Genomic DNA, 14,360 nt, shown 5'->3' on the forward strand with positions numbered 1-14,360 from the left:
CTTCCTCTGACACATATCGTCAAGTGAGATGTACTGCCGCATATCAGCCATAAGAGGTATTTTTTATTATTAATTTTTTTACGTTCGAGTTAATTTTTTCTGTTTTTGCACTTTTAGTGCATTAAATATTTTTAATTATTTTTTTAGTAAAATAAAAAGGAAAATTGTATAGTAAGTTTCGTTTCTGAAGGTCTGACATGTATGTAGACAAATTCTGGCCAAAATAGTAGCAATTTTTGAAAACCTAAATTTACACAATTTAAAATTACGAATTAAAAGTACAAAATTTCATAGATCTAACTAGAATAGTTTAGAAAATTGAAATTTCACATCAGTCTAACCTTAGTAGGGTTTCTAGTTTCTACGGTCTTTGTATTTTCCAATCGTGCCAAACAATACAATCTTGTCTCAAGAATGAATTCAGAACTTCACAAATATATTATGTAATTCTTGCAAATAGCAAATAGGATTAAATTCAGAAATGCTTGATTTGAAAGGGAGAGGATGGTAAAAATTTGACACTGATCCTAATTGGTACGTGATTTTCATTTGATTTTTATGTAGAAATATCATTGCTGAAACAACTTAAATTCTAGATTAGTTTTATAAAAATGTTTTGGGGCCCAAATTTTGAAAAAAATAAATATCGAAATACAGTCATTCATTAATCTCACAATGTATGCTCGCTTAGGTAGCGGATCGTTCCTTTTTATATTTATAGTCAACTCTGTCCTTTTTCCTTATTTCCTTCACCTTGTCACAGAGAAAACAAAATGTGCTCTTTTTTCAGTTCTCTGTGAACAGTTCTGAACACAGCAGCAATGCATTTTTTTCGCATTTAAATTACATTAATTCCCTATACAACTGTATACTGCATAGTGCGCGCTGGACAATGGCGGATTTGTCGGCATTTGTCGGCATTTGCGGTACTCTGGATATCCACGGACTCTGATAGCGGTGGGCATTGCCTGCCACCTAGCGGCAAAATAACTTGATTGAGCAGGCAGTTTACTCAGATATAGGATGCGATCCAGCAGGCAGTGTTTGTAACAGATCAGAAATAAGAATAAGACTTTCTAGTTTAACTTTACAAGTCTCTGTAAGAGGAACAGATTCAAATAGTTTTGTACATGGTTGCCGCTTTGACTCTGTGGATAGCATGTACTTTCCATCAAGCGGTATTCAACGTGGACAACATAAGATATTTATCTTCCGTCCACGAGACTGGGTTTTTGTCCCTTTCATGTACTAGTCTTTTGTGTTGGCTGAGATATATTATAGGCCTACCGTTCCATACACCGCACTGCACTGAATTTTAAGTCGGTATGAAAGGAGGTAAAATATGTCGACTGAAAATACATAAAAGAAATTGAAGCGGTGAGATCAATAATCATTCAAGTCCATTTACACAAGTTTCGAGAAAAATGCAAAGAACGTTTTTTTATTTCTTACCTAATTATTATTTTTTGCACGTAATATTTCTGCTGTTTTAGAGATCAAGACACAGTAGTACACCAACTTTTAAAGTCGGAAATATCCAAAATTTAATTTCAAATTTGCAAAAAATGAATGACCAGAAGTGGGCGTGAATAGTTATTGATCTCAACGCTTCAATTGTAGATGTCATGTCGTAAAATGTAATAATAATAATAATAATAATAATAATAATAATAATAATAAATATTATTATTATTATTATTATTATTATTATATTGATCAGCTGTTTCAACCTCATTTGCTTCCTCTATGTTGCGATATATTTATAAATATTGAAATATCTGTGAAACTGATTTCTAATCTAGGCCTATCCATTTGTTCCAGCACTAGTTTATCGCTTCGAGTTAATATTTGAACTCCCTTCAGTAGAAATGTTTTCGCTCTCCTTATTTTGCTTACAGTTTCTTTACATTTTTGCGCAGTTAATGCAGCACGAGTTGTTGGTTTATTGAGTGGGGTAATTAATCCGTCAGTCTTCTAGTCTTCTTTATGTCACAGAATTGAATAACTTTGTAAATAATACGTCTCTCTTAACGATATGTTACACAAACATGCACTGCACTGTTCTCCTTGAATTGAGCGTTTGTTTTGTCCTCTTAGACCGACAGCATTCTGCATCGGACATTCTGTCTCGGACAGGGCGGTTGTGTCTTGGACCGTCCGATACCAGACAAGTCTGTTTCGTCTGTCTAGGACCCTCTCGGACGGTCTTGAACAGATTTACCCATCATGTACGAATATATAACTGGCCTTTTCATGCACTGGTACTGTAAATTTGAATGTGACGTGTTGACAACTGACGCGACGACGAAATCGTAGCAGTGATTAATAGAAGTTGTTCGATTCATCCCCAGAGCCAAAAAGTATGTATTTGGTTTTATAAATGCATTCGTTTCTTTAGACACTTCTTCCCAGGTGTTTATCTACCAGGCCCTTATCCTGTTTTTTTAATAACATCGGCCCTAAAAAAATTGGGGCCCTTGATTGCACAGTCCTGTTGTCATCCTCTTGCCCTCATTTTCTTCCCTTTGTTCTCGTTGTCTTCCCCTTTCTCGTTGTCTTACTTTTTTTTCGTTGTCTTCCCCTTGCTCTCGTTGTCTTCCCTTTGTTCTCGTTGTCTTCCCCTTCTTCTTGTTGTCTTCCTTTTTTCGTTGTCTTCCCCTTGTTATCGTTGTCTTCCCCTTGTTCTCGTTATATTCCCATTGTTCTCGATGTCTTCCCCTTGATCTCGTTGTCTTCCTTGTTTTCGTTGTCTTCCCTTGTTCTCGTTGTCTTCCCTTTGTTCTCGTTGTCTTCCCCTTCTTCTTGTTGTCTTCCTTTTTTCGTTGTCTTCCCCTTGTTATCGTTGTCTTCCCCTTGTTCTCGTTATCTTCCCATTGTTCTCGATGTCTTCCCCTTGATCTCGTTGACTTCCCCTTGTTCTCGTTGTCTTCCCCTTGTTCTCGTTGTCTTCCTTTTTTTCGTTTTCTTCCCCTTGTTCTCGTTGTCTTCCCATTGTTCTCGTTGTCTTCCCCTTGTTCTCGTTGTCTTCCTTTTTTTCGTTGTCGTCCCTTGTTCTCGTTTTCTCCCTTTTTTCTCGTTGTCTTCCCCTTGTTCTCGTTGTCTTCCTTTTTTCGTTGTCTTCCCCTTGTTCTCGTTGTCTTCCCATTGTTCTCGTTGTCTTCCCCTTGTCCTCGTTGTCTTCCCCTTGTTCTCGTTTGTCTTCCCATTGTTCTCGTTGTCTTCCCATTAGAAATAAAAATAAAAATTTTCTTTGTGATATTCGTTTGCGTTAGAAGATGAAAAGAGTGATGTTATCAACACTTCATAATTAATCGTATTTTTTAGGTGAGTTAATTCTAATTTTAATGTTCATGAAGAATTGTTTGAACTTACGATACTCATTCAAGCTTGCCAGATTTTCATATAGTTTGGCTTCTCAGACTTTCACTGACATTTTATGAACCAAGCAGACAAACTGTTAACAAGCAGAAAATGCCGTCCATTTTCATGTGAGCCAGTGGCGGCTCGCAATCTCAACAGTTAATGAAGCTCTTTTTATTAAGGAACATGATGTACGACTTACCTATTTTTTGTTGATGAAGTTGATTCGTCTGTCTCTATGGATGCAGAATTTGTCAATGATGTGGTCATGAAATGGCTGCTTCTCAATCAGATCATGTAGCAAGTCTTTGTGGATAGAGGTACACGCCAATGATGTTAATCTCCCTTGTGCCATTGAATTACGAAGATTTGTCTTTATGCGGTTGAGTGCAGAAAAACTTCGCTCTACTGAAATGCTCGTTGACGGTAATGTTACAATGAGAAAAAAGAGCCTATAGGTTTTTTTTTTTTTTTCAAATATGTCTTTATTTTATCTTAAAGAAGTTTTAGTGCTTGTATCAGGAGAATATTCCGGTACTCATGATTTGCAGAGAAGCTCTAGTTCTGTTTTAACTCTTAAGTAGTCGTGTGAAACAAATGGACACAGGTAGTTGCGTGGGGGGTTGTTTTGACCCCCAAAGAAAATCGAAAAAATCAAGACCATTAATGACTAATTGCAAATCCTGCAAAATTTTAATGGATGTTAATCGAGTAAAACATGAATTTACATTCTAGTATCGTCCAAATAAGGTAATCAAGAGTTAATAAAATTCAAGATTAATAACCCTTGTGGAGGAATTCACACATATTCGTCATTTTTCCACTCTTTTAGACACTCTTACGCATATGTGTTTCATATGGTTTTTACACATAATTTTTTCTGGATGCAACACAAAAATTGCTTGTTTTATTGTCTTTATTTCTCGGAAAAAAAGACACTACATCTTGCACGTCGGAGATTTTTCTCTATTTCTTTTTTAGCAATTTCAGCAGCACTAGTTCGAAGGTCTCTTGGATTGTGGCTAGTCATCGCTCTCTTCCCTATTTGTTATTTGGCAAATTCATAGCCAATTTCTCTAAAAAAATATATATCCTAAAATTTGTAGTGTGAGGGCTGTTGTGAATAAATATGTCTTAGGTATTAATATAATTCGTTACTTTTTCTATCTAAAAGAAACTCGGGTTACCTGAATTAGGCCTATTCAAAATATTGTATAAATTAAATAAGTAATTAATTAAATATAGAAAAAACAAAAGGACATAAAATAAACACATTCTCACCTCATAAGTATGCAGATGAAGGCTTCAGAACTCTCTCAGCTGAAAATCTGATCGCCAACAAAAAGTTACACTAGTAGTCGCGTGGGGGTCAGTCTGACCCAGTGACAAATCAACACGTCCTAACTTACTCAAGGTAACTGTTAGATTAACAACAATGACAATGGCCGAAAGGTATCCTTGTTTCAGGAAGGTATGGCCAACGTAATAATGAAAATACAGCTAAATTTAAATACCCATGGGTAAATTTGACCACAACGCGACTACTTGGGGGTTAAAATGACTTGATGCAAAGCACCAAACGGATATGGAAATAATTATTATGTAGCCTATCAAGCGCCATCGCATAGGTTTTACCAACTTTCGGCTCTGGGTAATCGCCTGAAATCTACCACTGACATAGAGTGCGTTAATGTGCGCACAGTGTAAGCAAAAGAGAAAATGAGGGGTTTCCCCGTTTCCCTGCACTACGCCTTCGTGCCTAGGCTGGTCTACGACCTGCTGATATACCCAAATATCCTACATACGCAGTATGACGTAGAGTGGATTCTAGACGTGTATAAATAAATAAACAAATAAATAAATAAATATAAATAAAAATAAAAAATAAATAAAAATAAATAAATAAATAAAAATAAATAAATAAATAAAAATAAATAAATAAGTAAATAAATAAAAATAAATAAATAAATAAAAATAAATATAAATCAATCAATCAATAACAAAATAAAATATAACAAATCAACTTAAAAAAACCTATGCAACGCTAATATCATGTAACTCGAAAGGTTAAGTCTATTAGACAAAATAATGCAAATGAATTTTAAATAATGTTATTTTATTATGAAGAGGAAGCAGAAAGAGTGTTATAATAAAAGTAAATGTTTGAAACTCGTTGATTTGTCAACTATTATTAGTGAAGGAATATGCTCAATTTGAAGAGAGGTAACTATGTTTATTTACAAGAGCATTTAACGAAACAGTTGCGTTTAAATCCTATGAAAACAACAATAACAGCCTACATTTGTTTTGTTAACAAATTGAACTTTAAAACCAGCTGTAGCGTGAACTTCAGCAGCAGCAGTCCATCATGTAGTTGTAGTCGGAGCAGAGGGGCTCAGGTCGTAGAGGACATCGAATGAACGGCGAACACGGTATTGGCACTCGATCTGCAAACAAAAGAACCTTATTTATTAAGACCAGGAGGAATTAATAAAACTGTGGTCTAATGTTACCAAACACACAAAGACGTAAACATAAACGTAAACACAGCTATTACACTGAACAACATTTTCTGACATAAACGGTGAAATCATAAAATAAAATTTGAGCAGTAAGAATGAGAAACGTATACCTAAGGAATAATGCATTCTATTGGTTCTGGAATAGTATTGACGTGTGATTATTCATTCATTCATTATTCATTCATTCATTCAATGTTCTGCCCAAGCGCAGGTCTTTCACTGAAAACCCAGCTTTCTCCAATCTTTCCTATTTTCTGCCTTCCTCTTTGTCTCCTCATATGATCCACATCTTTTAATGTCGTCTATCATCTGATATCTTCTGCCCAGAACTCTTCTCCCATTCACCATTCCTTCCAATGCATTCTTCAGTAGGCAGTTTCTTCTCAGCCAGTGACCCAGTCAACTCCTTTTCCTCTTCGTGATCAGTCTCAGCATTATTCTTTCTTTACTCACTCTTTCCAGCACAGCTTCATTTCTTATTCTCTGCTCACTTCACACGTTACATTTTTCTTTATAATGCAGTAGCGCCGCATATCGGTATTTGTTTGAATCAGTACTAACAGCCAGGTAACTACAAATGAAGGCACAGTTACCAGCTGAAGCACAGATAACTGTAATGATGACGAGAAGTGTTGTTTCGGAAACTTATTTTAAACATATCAGCACGTTAAATCGTAGATAACTCTGTATGTAGAATTAACTATCTTTCCAGAAACCGGGCACTATTGCACCTATAGAAATCGGTCATTATAAGTGTAGGTAAATTTAATTATTCTTAAGCTTTTATTATTATTATTATTATTATTATTATTATTATTATTATTATTATTGTTATTATTGTTGTTATTACTATTATTATTATTATTATTATTATTATTATTACTAGCTGTACCCGTGCGCTCCGCTGCACTTATTATAAATAAATATAAAGTAATTACATAATTAAAATAGAACATTGGGTCTAGGGAACATTCATGTTTGATAGAAGAATAAATCGTTTAATATGCTACTTAATTTAAATTGTATTTAAATAATTAAAATGCTATCATTTTGGTCCAGAGACACTCATTTGATCCAAATATAATTCGTTTAACATTTTTCTAAATTAGTCTTGAATGCATCCTTTAATAAATCACTCCAAATTAACAGAGTTGATTGTGTATGAAGATCATTTTTATGTTAACCTTACTGTGCATCTTTTTTTTTTGTTAAGTTTATTTTATTCACGCCTTAACATCTGTGGTCATGTCGCGTGTTTAGAATTTGTGGATATATCAGCAGGCCGTTTTTACTCTTGTTGAGTTCCTGTTTCTATTGTGTGTTGTAGATGGCTTGTGTTCATGTAACTGATTATAGACTTTGATTAATGTTTTTGGTATTGGTAATAGAGGCGGTGATGAATAATGGCATGTATCTTTCCAATCCGGCATTTGCCTTTATGACTAAGGGAAATCATGAAAAACCTCAGTGAGATTGGTCGGCCACGGGGTATGAACCCGGGACCCCCGAATGCGTGTCTCAAATGCTACCGCCTGAGCCAACTCGCTCGGTTGTATATCATTGTTTATGCAAATAAAAAAATGAGGTACCCTACATAAATATTATTTTAAGAAACACAGGAAACGAATATGGATAAATTATGAGCGCAAGAACGCCATTTCATGACACCTTTTAAAATAACTCGGCTCCAGTGATCTCTATGGTAAAATGAGTGTATAAAATTAGAATATTTCATGTGGACCAAATAAAGGTGCAGTAATCAAGTTATACAATATTTCGACAGAATATAAAGTTTTCTGTGCGTACAGATTTCTTTTCATCTTACCTCAGTCCTCATTTGTAGCATTACATTTCAAATAGTGAAGATTATTTAGCGTCTGAGATTACTTCATACAAACACACGAAATATTCTCTGTATATTAATATTGATAAACGTCAAGGCCGCCTTAAATAGACGGAGTCATTTGTTTTGATTTCATTGTAGCCATCGTCGTCGTTCCTGCAATAACTCCTATGTAACATATCGATTTTCAGATTTTTGCTCTATTAAATAACTTAAATAGTGATGCAGCAAATAATACAATCTACTATATATAACTTAATTATATTTCTTTCTTTCGAAAATGTAAGAATTCACGATCTCCTATGCACTACTGCCATAGAATGAATAAATTTGTTTTTCTTCCTACTAAAAAATTTAATATTTTGCACATAGAAGTTAGGGAACAACGAAACTATGAGGCGGTGGTGGAAATGTATTGTATTGTTATTTTAAAACTCTTGTATATCCTTAAATATCAGTCCTATAAAATTTTGTAAAGAATAAAACTTATCGGAAATCACTTTTAAAGAAACTTTTGTTATGTAACATTTTTCACAAAAATCAATCATAAGCGAGATATTTCGGTTTATTTAATTCAAGACCCCTTATAACCCCCTTTTAAATGAAGTATTTTGAATGCTATATAGCCATATATATAAGTTACAAAGAACTTAATTTATATTCCAATTTTCATAGAAATCCGTTCAGCCATTATCGCGTGAAAAGGTAACAAACATCCAGACAGACAGACTTAAATATCAGTCCTATCAAAATTTTGCCTGGAATAAAACTTATCGGAAATCATTTTTAAAGAAACTTTTGTCATGTAACATTTTTCACAAAAATCAATAATAAGCGAGATATTTCGGTTTATTTAATTCAGGCCCCCATATACCCCCTTTAAAATAAAGTATTTTGAATGCCATATAGCCTAAAATCTAAGTTACAACGAACTTAATTTATGTTCCAATTTTCATCTAAATTCGTTCAGCCATTATCGCGTGAAAAGGTAACAGGCAGACAGACAGACATACAAACAAAAATTTCAAAAAAGCTATTTTCGGTTTCAGGATGATTAATTGTACATGTTAACATCAATTATTTTTGGAAAAGCGAAAATTGCCAGAAAAATTTCGCTTACAGATTTGTTATTATTATTATTATTATTATTATTATTATTATTATTATTTTATTATTATTATTATTATTATTATTATTATTATTATTATTATTATTATTATTATTATTATTATTATTATTATTATTATTATTATAGCAATTGTATAATGTCGTTAAAGTAAAATTGAAGAAATCAGAAACTTACGAAGGACATAAAATGAAGTAAATATTACCTGTAAATCTCGCACATCCGCAACAATAACCATGAATCACGGCTTCGTTCATGCTGCAGTGATGTGGTGGGCAGTCCCCAGGTCCTCCACATTGACTTCCGAACAAATCAAAGTCAAAGAAGAGAACTGAAATTACAATAACAGTGCAATAATACAATATTTCAGTGTAGGCTATAACAGGCTATAACTTATGTTATACGGTGACTATTAAAGGGCTGTTAAATAAAAATTCATGTCCAGTTATGAATATTAAAAATTCCATAAGAAATTATTCGAGAATGTTTTCCATCCTAATGTTTTCGGGTTTCGGGAAATACGCAGATACATTGAAGAGAGAAAACGAATCCGCAAAATTAAATCCGTGTTACAAAATTTATTAGTTATTAATTGAGGACCGTTTTAACAAAACTCAATAAACGCCATTTTTTTCGAATTGCGAGTTTTGACTGATTCTGGTCAATTGTAATGAGACAAAAATGATGCAGTGTTCATAATATCACAAAAGTCGACATTTTCCGTTGAAAAAAGTGCCTCAATGTAGAGATTTTTCACAAAACTCAACATATCCAGTTCTTAAATTTTCACAAAACTCAACATATCCTCAAACTCAACATTTCACACTTTTATCCTGTTTCACAAGCTACAATATTTTACAACAATGTAATACATTTACATTTTGACAACAGTGACACATTTCGGAGCTCAAATATTATATAATATTTTGTTGTTTCCTGCGTTAATTCAATATAAATCTGGCCACTGTTGTAAGTGAATGTAGGCTATTCTGTGTGTAGTAATGAAAAATGGATAAGAACCCTGAGTATTCAAAATCCGTTCAAGCTACTGGAAGGGACAGGAAGAGTAGGAGCAGAGTAAGAAAGATACAGTTGCGCCTAAAAATAACGACATTCATCCAAACTAACCTGTAATCATTGAGAACAGGGAAAAAAAGAAAACGTGTTGCAGGTTCTTTCTGCTTAAATAGCCTAATTAATTTTCGAGACAATTTATACAGAAATAGCACAAAAATTGAACAGGACAATTTTTTGCTAAGACATATGAAAGTTGATCTGCCTAAACGGGGTATAAGGACTTCAAAAAGCTTGAAAGATTTGTGTCTATTTCATATTTCGTAACAGGTGAAAATGGAGAAGATTTTCCAGTAGGCCTATGTGCTGCTACATGTAGAAAAGTGAAATGTATGTTATTACGACATTGAAGGATTACATAGGTAATTTAAAAAAATTGTTTATTCATAGAAAAATCCAGAAATTTAACTCTTAGATTGTTTTCAGATTCTTGTGGGTCTCAGAATAAAAATTGCATAATGATTGCTATGCTTGTTGGTTATCTGGAAAGCTCTGAAGTTTTTAAAGAAATTAAACATTTCTTTCCTATCCTTGTGTGTTTCGATTGTTAGAGAAAGAGTCAAGAACACATGAATACATCACATTGCCATCAGAGTATTATGAAATTATGACAATGTTTGAGACGTAAAAGTTTTTGGTAAAGACTGGCATACTTGGATGGGTTATTTATGAAAGGGTCTAAGTCGCTAATTTTGTGAAAATGAGTTTGTAATGTAATAACTGCTCTTTGGGTGTAGATACATCGCTTTAGATCTGAAGAGGACTAAGTTTCACACTCTAATGCTTAGTAGAATTTATGATACAATTTTTATTTCAGCCTTAATTTCAAAATTTCGGCCTATAAGCAGTTTTTCTTAAATTGCTAACAATTTAATATTCAAGACTTAGGCCCTTTCATAAATAACCCATTCATTTATGATTTAAAATCGATGGCAAAAAATGTTGTAAAAGCCAAATTACCATTTAAAATGTCAGAGATGAGGGTACGTATGTACCAAAAAATGTAAGAATCGTGTAAAATGCCATGTACAAAACATATTTTTTTGCACCAATAGATGTTCAAGAGTTTAAACCAAGAAAGACAAGTGCCTCTGTAATGTCTAAAGCACCTGATCTTCCACTGGTGAACCATATCAGCAAAAACATAGCTAATAATGTGAGGAAGTTAATGAGTTACTTCCATAATGATAATTCGGAAGAGGGCAATGTATTTTATGACAAAATTTTAAACGGATGTGCCAAATATTCTGACAATATAATGGATTATGATGAACCATTGCACTGAGATTATTCTGTACGATTTTGATTTTCAATGATTTATGTAATATATTGCACAAAAATATTTAATTGATGCAAATAAAGAGTTCCTGTAAGTCAACAAATTTTGGAAAAAAAAAAAAAAAGTTTGAAATTAAGTTTCAGTGTGTTCAATTAACTTTTTTTTAAATTCAGCAGTACTTAAGCATTATTTTAAAATACATATTAATGATTTTAATGAGAATTTTACCAGCTGCGAATTAAAAATAATTAAACATTTTAAGGTATGTGCATTTAAAAAAGTGGATATGTTTAGTTTTGTAAAATTCTTAACTTTCGTCATATTTTTTTTTTCCAAATAAATAAGGTAACACTAATAGTTGCACTTTATATCAATTAATGCATTTCTGAAAGAGGAACAATGTATTTTTTTTCAGAATTACAATATCAAAGATCTGAGAATAAACAAAAAAAAAAAGTTTCCTGTAAAATTTTTAAAGTGGCGTTTGTTGAGTTTTGTGAAAACGGTCCTCAATTGAAAGATTAAAAACATTTAAGACATACTCTATTCTTGAATGTCAAAGCGGATAGAATGCAGGCCGACTCCGACTCACAATCAGATTCAGATTCCGAATGCCGGCGCGAGAATTGACCTGTGTAGTTCCCTGCATGTTTATTCGGTTGCCGGTCGCCACTGTGGCCACAAAGTCTTTCTCTGATTAAAAACAGTTATTACTGAAAAACTTAAGGGGAGAGGATGGTATTTTTTAAAACTCTTTTTCCTATTTGGTGTAAAATATTAATTTTTTGTATGTAGAGAGCTCGTAGCTGTAGGAACTCAACCAAATATAAATATTTTGAAAAAAAAATTATTTGGGGGCCCAAATTTGAAAATAATATACACAATGCAGGATTGCACTAAATCCGATATATCTAAACCATTTTTAAAGATAGATTCAAACTTTGTTTTGCAATGTATTTGCAAAAGCATGTTCTACAAACTGTCTGTAACAGAATTTTGTTATTAGTCCCTACGTTTGTAAAATAAACAATTAAATTTTAATAACAATGTTCTGATTTCCTTTCTTGCAAACAAACGGACGTATTTTTAAAATGAAATCAATTACAAAAATTCTGTTACAGAGAAACGTTTCCTAATAGTCTAAAGAATGTGTGTTCTAAATTTCATGCATGTATCTTTAATAGTTCAGAAATTATATCCATTTTTGTCTGGCAATGTAGCAAAAAAAGTGAAGTTACTGAAAACCGATAAAAGTGAGCGTGTGATTTAAAAATCCATAGCGCAGGAAGTTTAAAAATGACGTCTTAACCCACAAAATGTTATGCAATGCATTCCACACATATCAAAGAGTATTTATTTATTTTATTTTTTTGAAAATTTAATTTACCGGAAACAACAATAAAAGTGGGCGAGTGGTTTAAAAATCCATAACGCAGGAAGTTTAAAAATGGCGACTCAACATCCGATAAGGGCACAAATATCCACAAAATGTTATGCTATGCATTCCACACTTATCACAGAGTATTTTAGAGAAATTTTTTTTTTGAAAATTTATTCATTTAAAAAAAATACCATCCTCTCCCCTTAAGCTAGATAGGCCTACGACTCCTACGGAGATGCGGTTTTCAGCAAATAATACCTCTACTTCCAAAGTTGTTATGCTTGCAGTTCAACATGTGCTCTGTTTGTCTGGAGAACCTCTAATCAGTCATGTCAGAATTAGCTCGCCATGAGTTCGTCACCCACCTTGTAAACAGTCTAAATGATAACAGATTTTGTGTGTTTTCTTTTAATTTGGCCTTTGTGAACAAGACGATTTCTGGGGTCAGCGGACAAAGGAAAATACACGAAATCGGCAATACGCACAAGGACACTATCCATTACCACAATGATACAAGCCCTAGGTGCTTGATTGCGCGTTTTAACATATGCAGAGATGCAACAGGAGTTTACACGTAAATTCCGAAAACCGGCGCCAACACAACCAAACATCCGTTTTCTTGTCAATAAATTTCAGAGGACAGGAAATGTTGCCGATGAGTCATTTTGGTGGATTTTCTATGCCCGAGCAGATTACGGAATGTATTCGAGAAGTCATCGATGGCTACAATGTTTCGTATAACGATAACTGTACATTAATATGTCTACTTTTAACTTTAGAATAGAAACAAACACTTGTTGAATGCGAAATTAGACTCTTTCTGCTTCTATTAATTGCAGAAATAAATTGTTTTAATCAACTTAAAAAGCATAAAGGAGGACAATTTTACTGAATTTTCACTAACACAATAATGAAAGTGTAGGTGTGATTTATGCTTACGTATGTTTGCATAGCTTTTTTCTGAGGCAATGTTTTAACATGCTCAAGAGAGCTACACGGATATGAAACTCCTTGTGTTATAAAATTAATTAGGCCTAAAGTAAATTATGACAATAACTTACATCTGCGTTTTCTATGAATCACTTTGTCACCGACTGTAGTACCAGCAAGAACAGAAGATGTGAATAGTATCTCCATAAGGATCAGTGAGATAGCTAACATACAAATCCATTTCTTCATCGCTGTAGAGCTTCTGTGCTGAGTTTCCAGTTGTACTGACGCTTTCCGAATGCGTCTTATCTTTTTAGACGGTGCGGGAGTGTTGCCTCATCTCCATTAGGAGCCAATCACCTGGATCGTTTAACTAATAACGCCTCATTAACAGTTCTTATAGTGTTTGCGTAATGCAGAAATGCCTTTGTTAGGGCACACGAACAAATTATTTTATTAGTGCACAACACAATGAGGGAACTTCCGTGAACTGCTGTTTTACACTTGCACAAATAGGCCTACATCTCGTAATATTGACATAAAATGACAGTAAACAACTAAAATGGAGCAACGTCATGCATTTATTATTGACATTAGATCTAGGACCACTTCGTAGTGGTAATATGACTTTGCCTCTAGTTACAGGCTATAAAAATGTGCTCAGATGGTAGAAAAGGTAATGCATAGCATAATTAAAAGCAAAATCAGAAATCATGACGATATCATAATTAAATATTGAGAGCAAAATTAACAGTCATACAAGAGGAACTGAAGTTTATTGAATTTAAGGGGAAAAGAGACATATAGTAGGGCTTCAATACAACATCATTAAAGCACTTCACTAA

The 14,360-nt window shown here is 33.4% G+C and overlaps 1 protein-coding gene across 1 annotated transcript; it reads right to left on the reverse strand.

The window, feature by feature from the left end:
• Positions 1–5,455: 5,455 nt before the first annotated feature.
• Positions 5,456–13,891, reverse strand: LOC138697153 (uncharacterized). The gene is made up of 3 exons (XM_069822730.1): positions 13,647–13,891; positions 9,057–9,182; positions 5,456–5,807 (listed from the first exon to the last, which is right to left on the reverse strand). Exons 1-3 carry the CDS (start codon positions 13,762–13,764, stop codon positions 5,710–5,712), a joined length of 342 nt encoding a protein of 113 aa, XP_069678831.1. The 5' UTR covers positions 13,765–13,891; the 3' UTR covers positions 5,456–5,709.
• Between the last annotated feature and the right edge of the window lie 469 nt (positions 13,892–14,360).

The sequence above is a fragment of the Periplaneta americana genome, chromosome 3 (assembly GCF_040183065.1).
Source record: "Periplaneta americana isolate PAMFEO1 chromosome 3, P.americana_PAMFEO1_priV1, whole genome shotgun sequence".
Lineage (NCBI taxonomy): Eukaryota > Metazoa > Arthropoda > Insecta > Blattodea > Blattidae > Periplaneta > Periplaneta americana.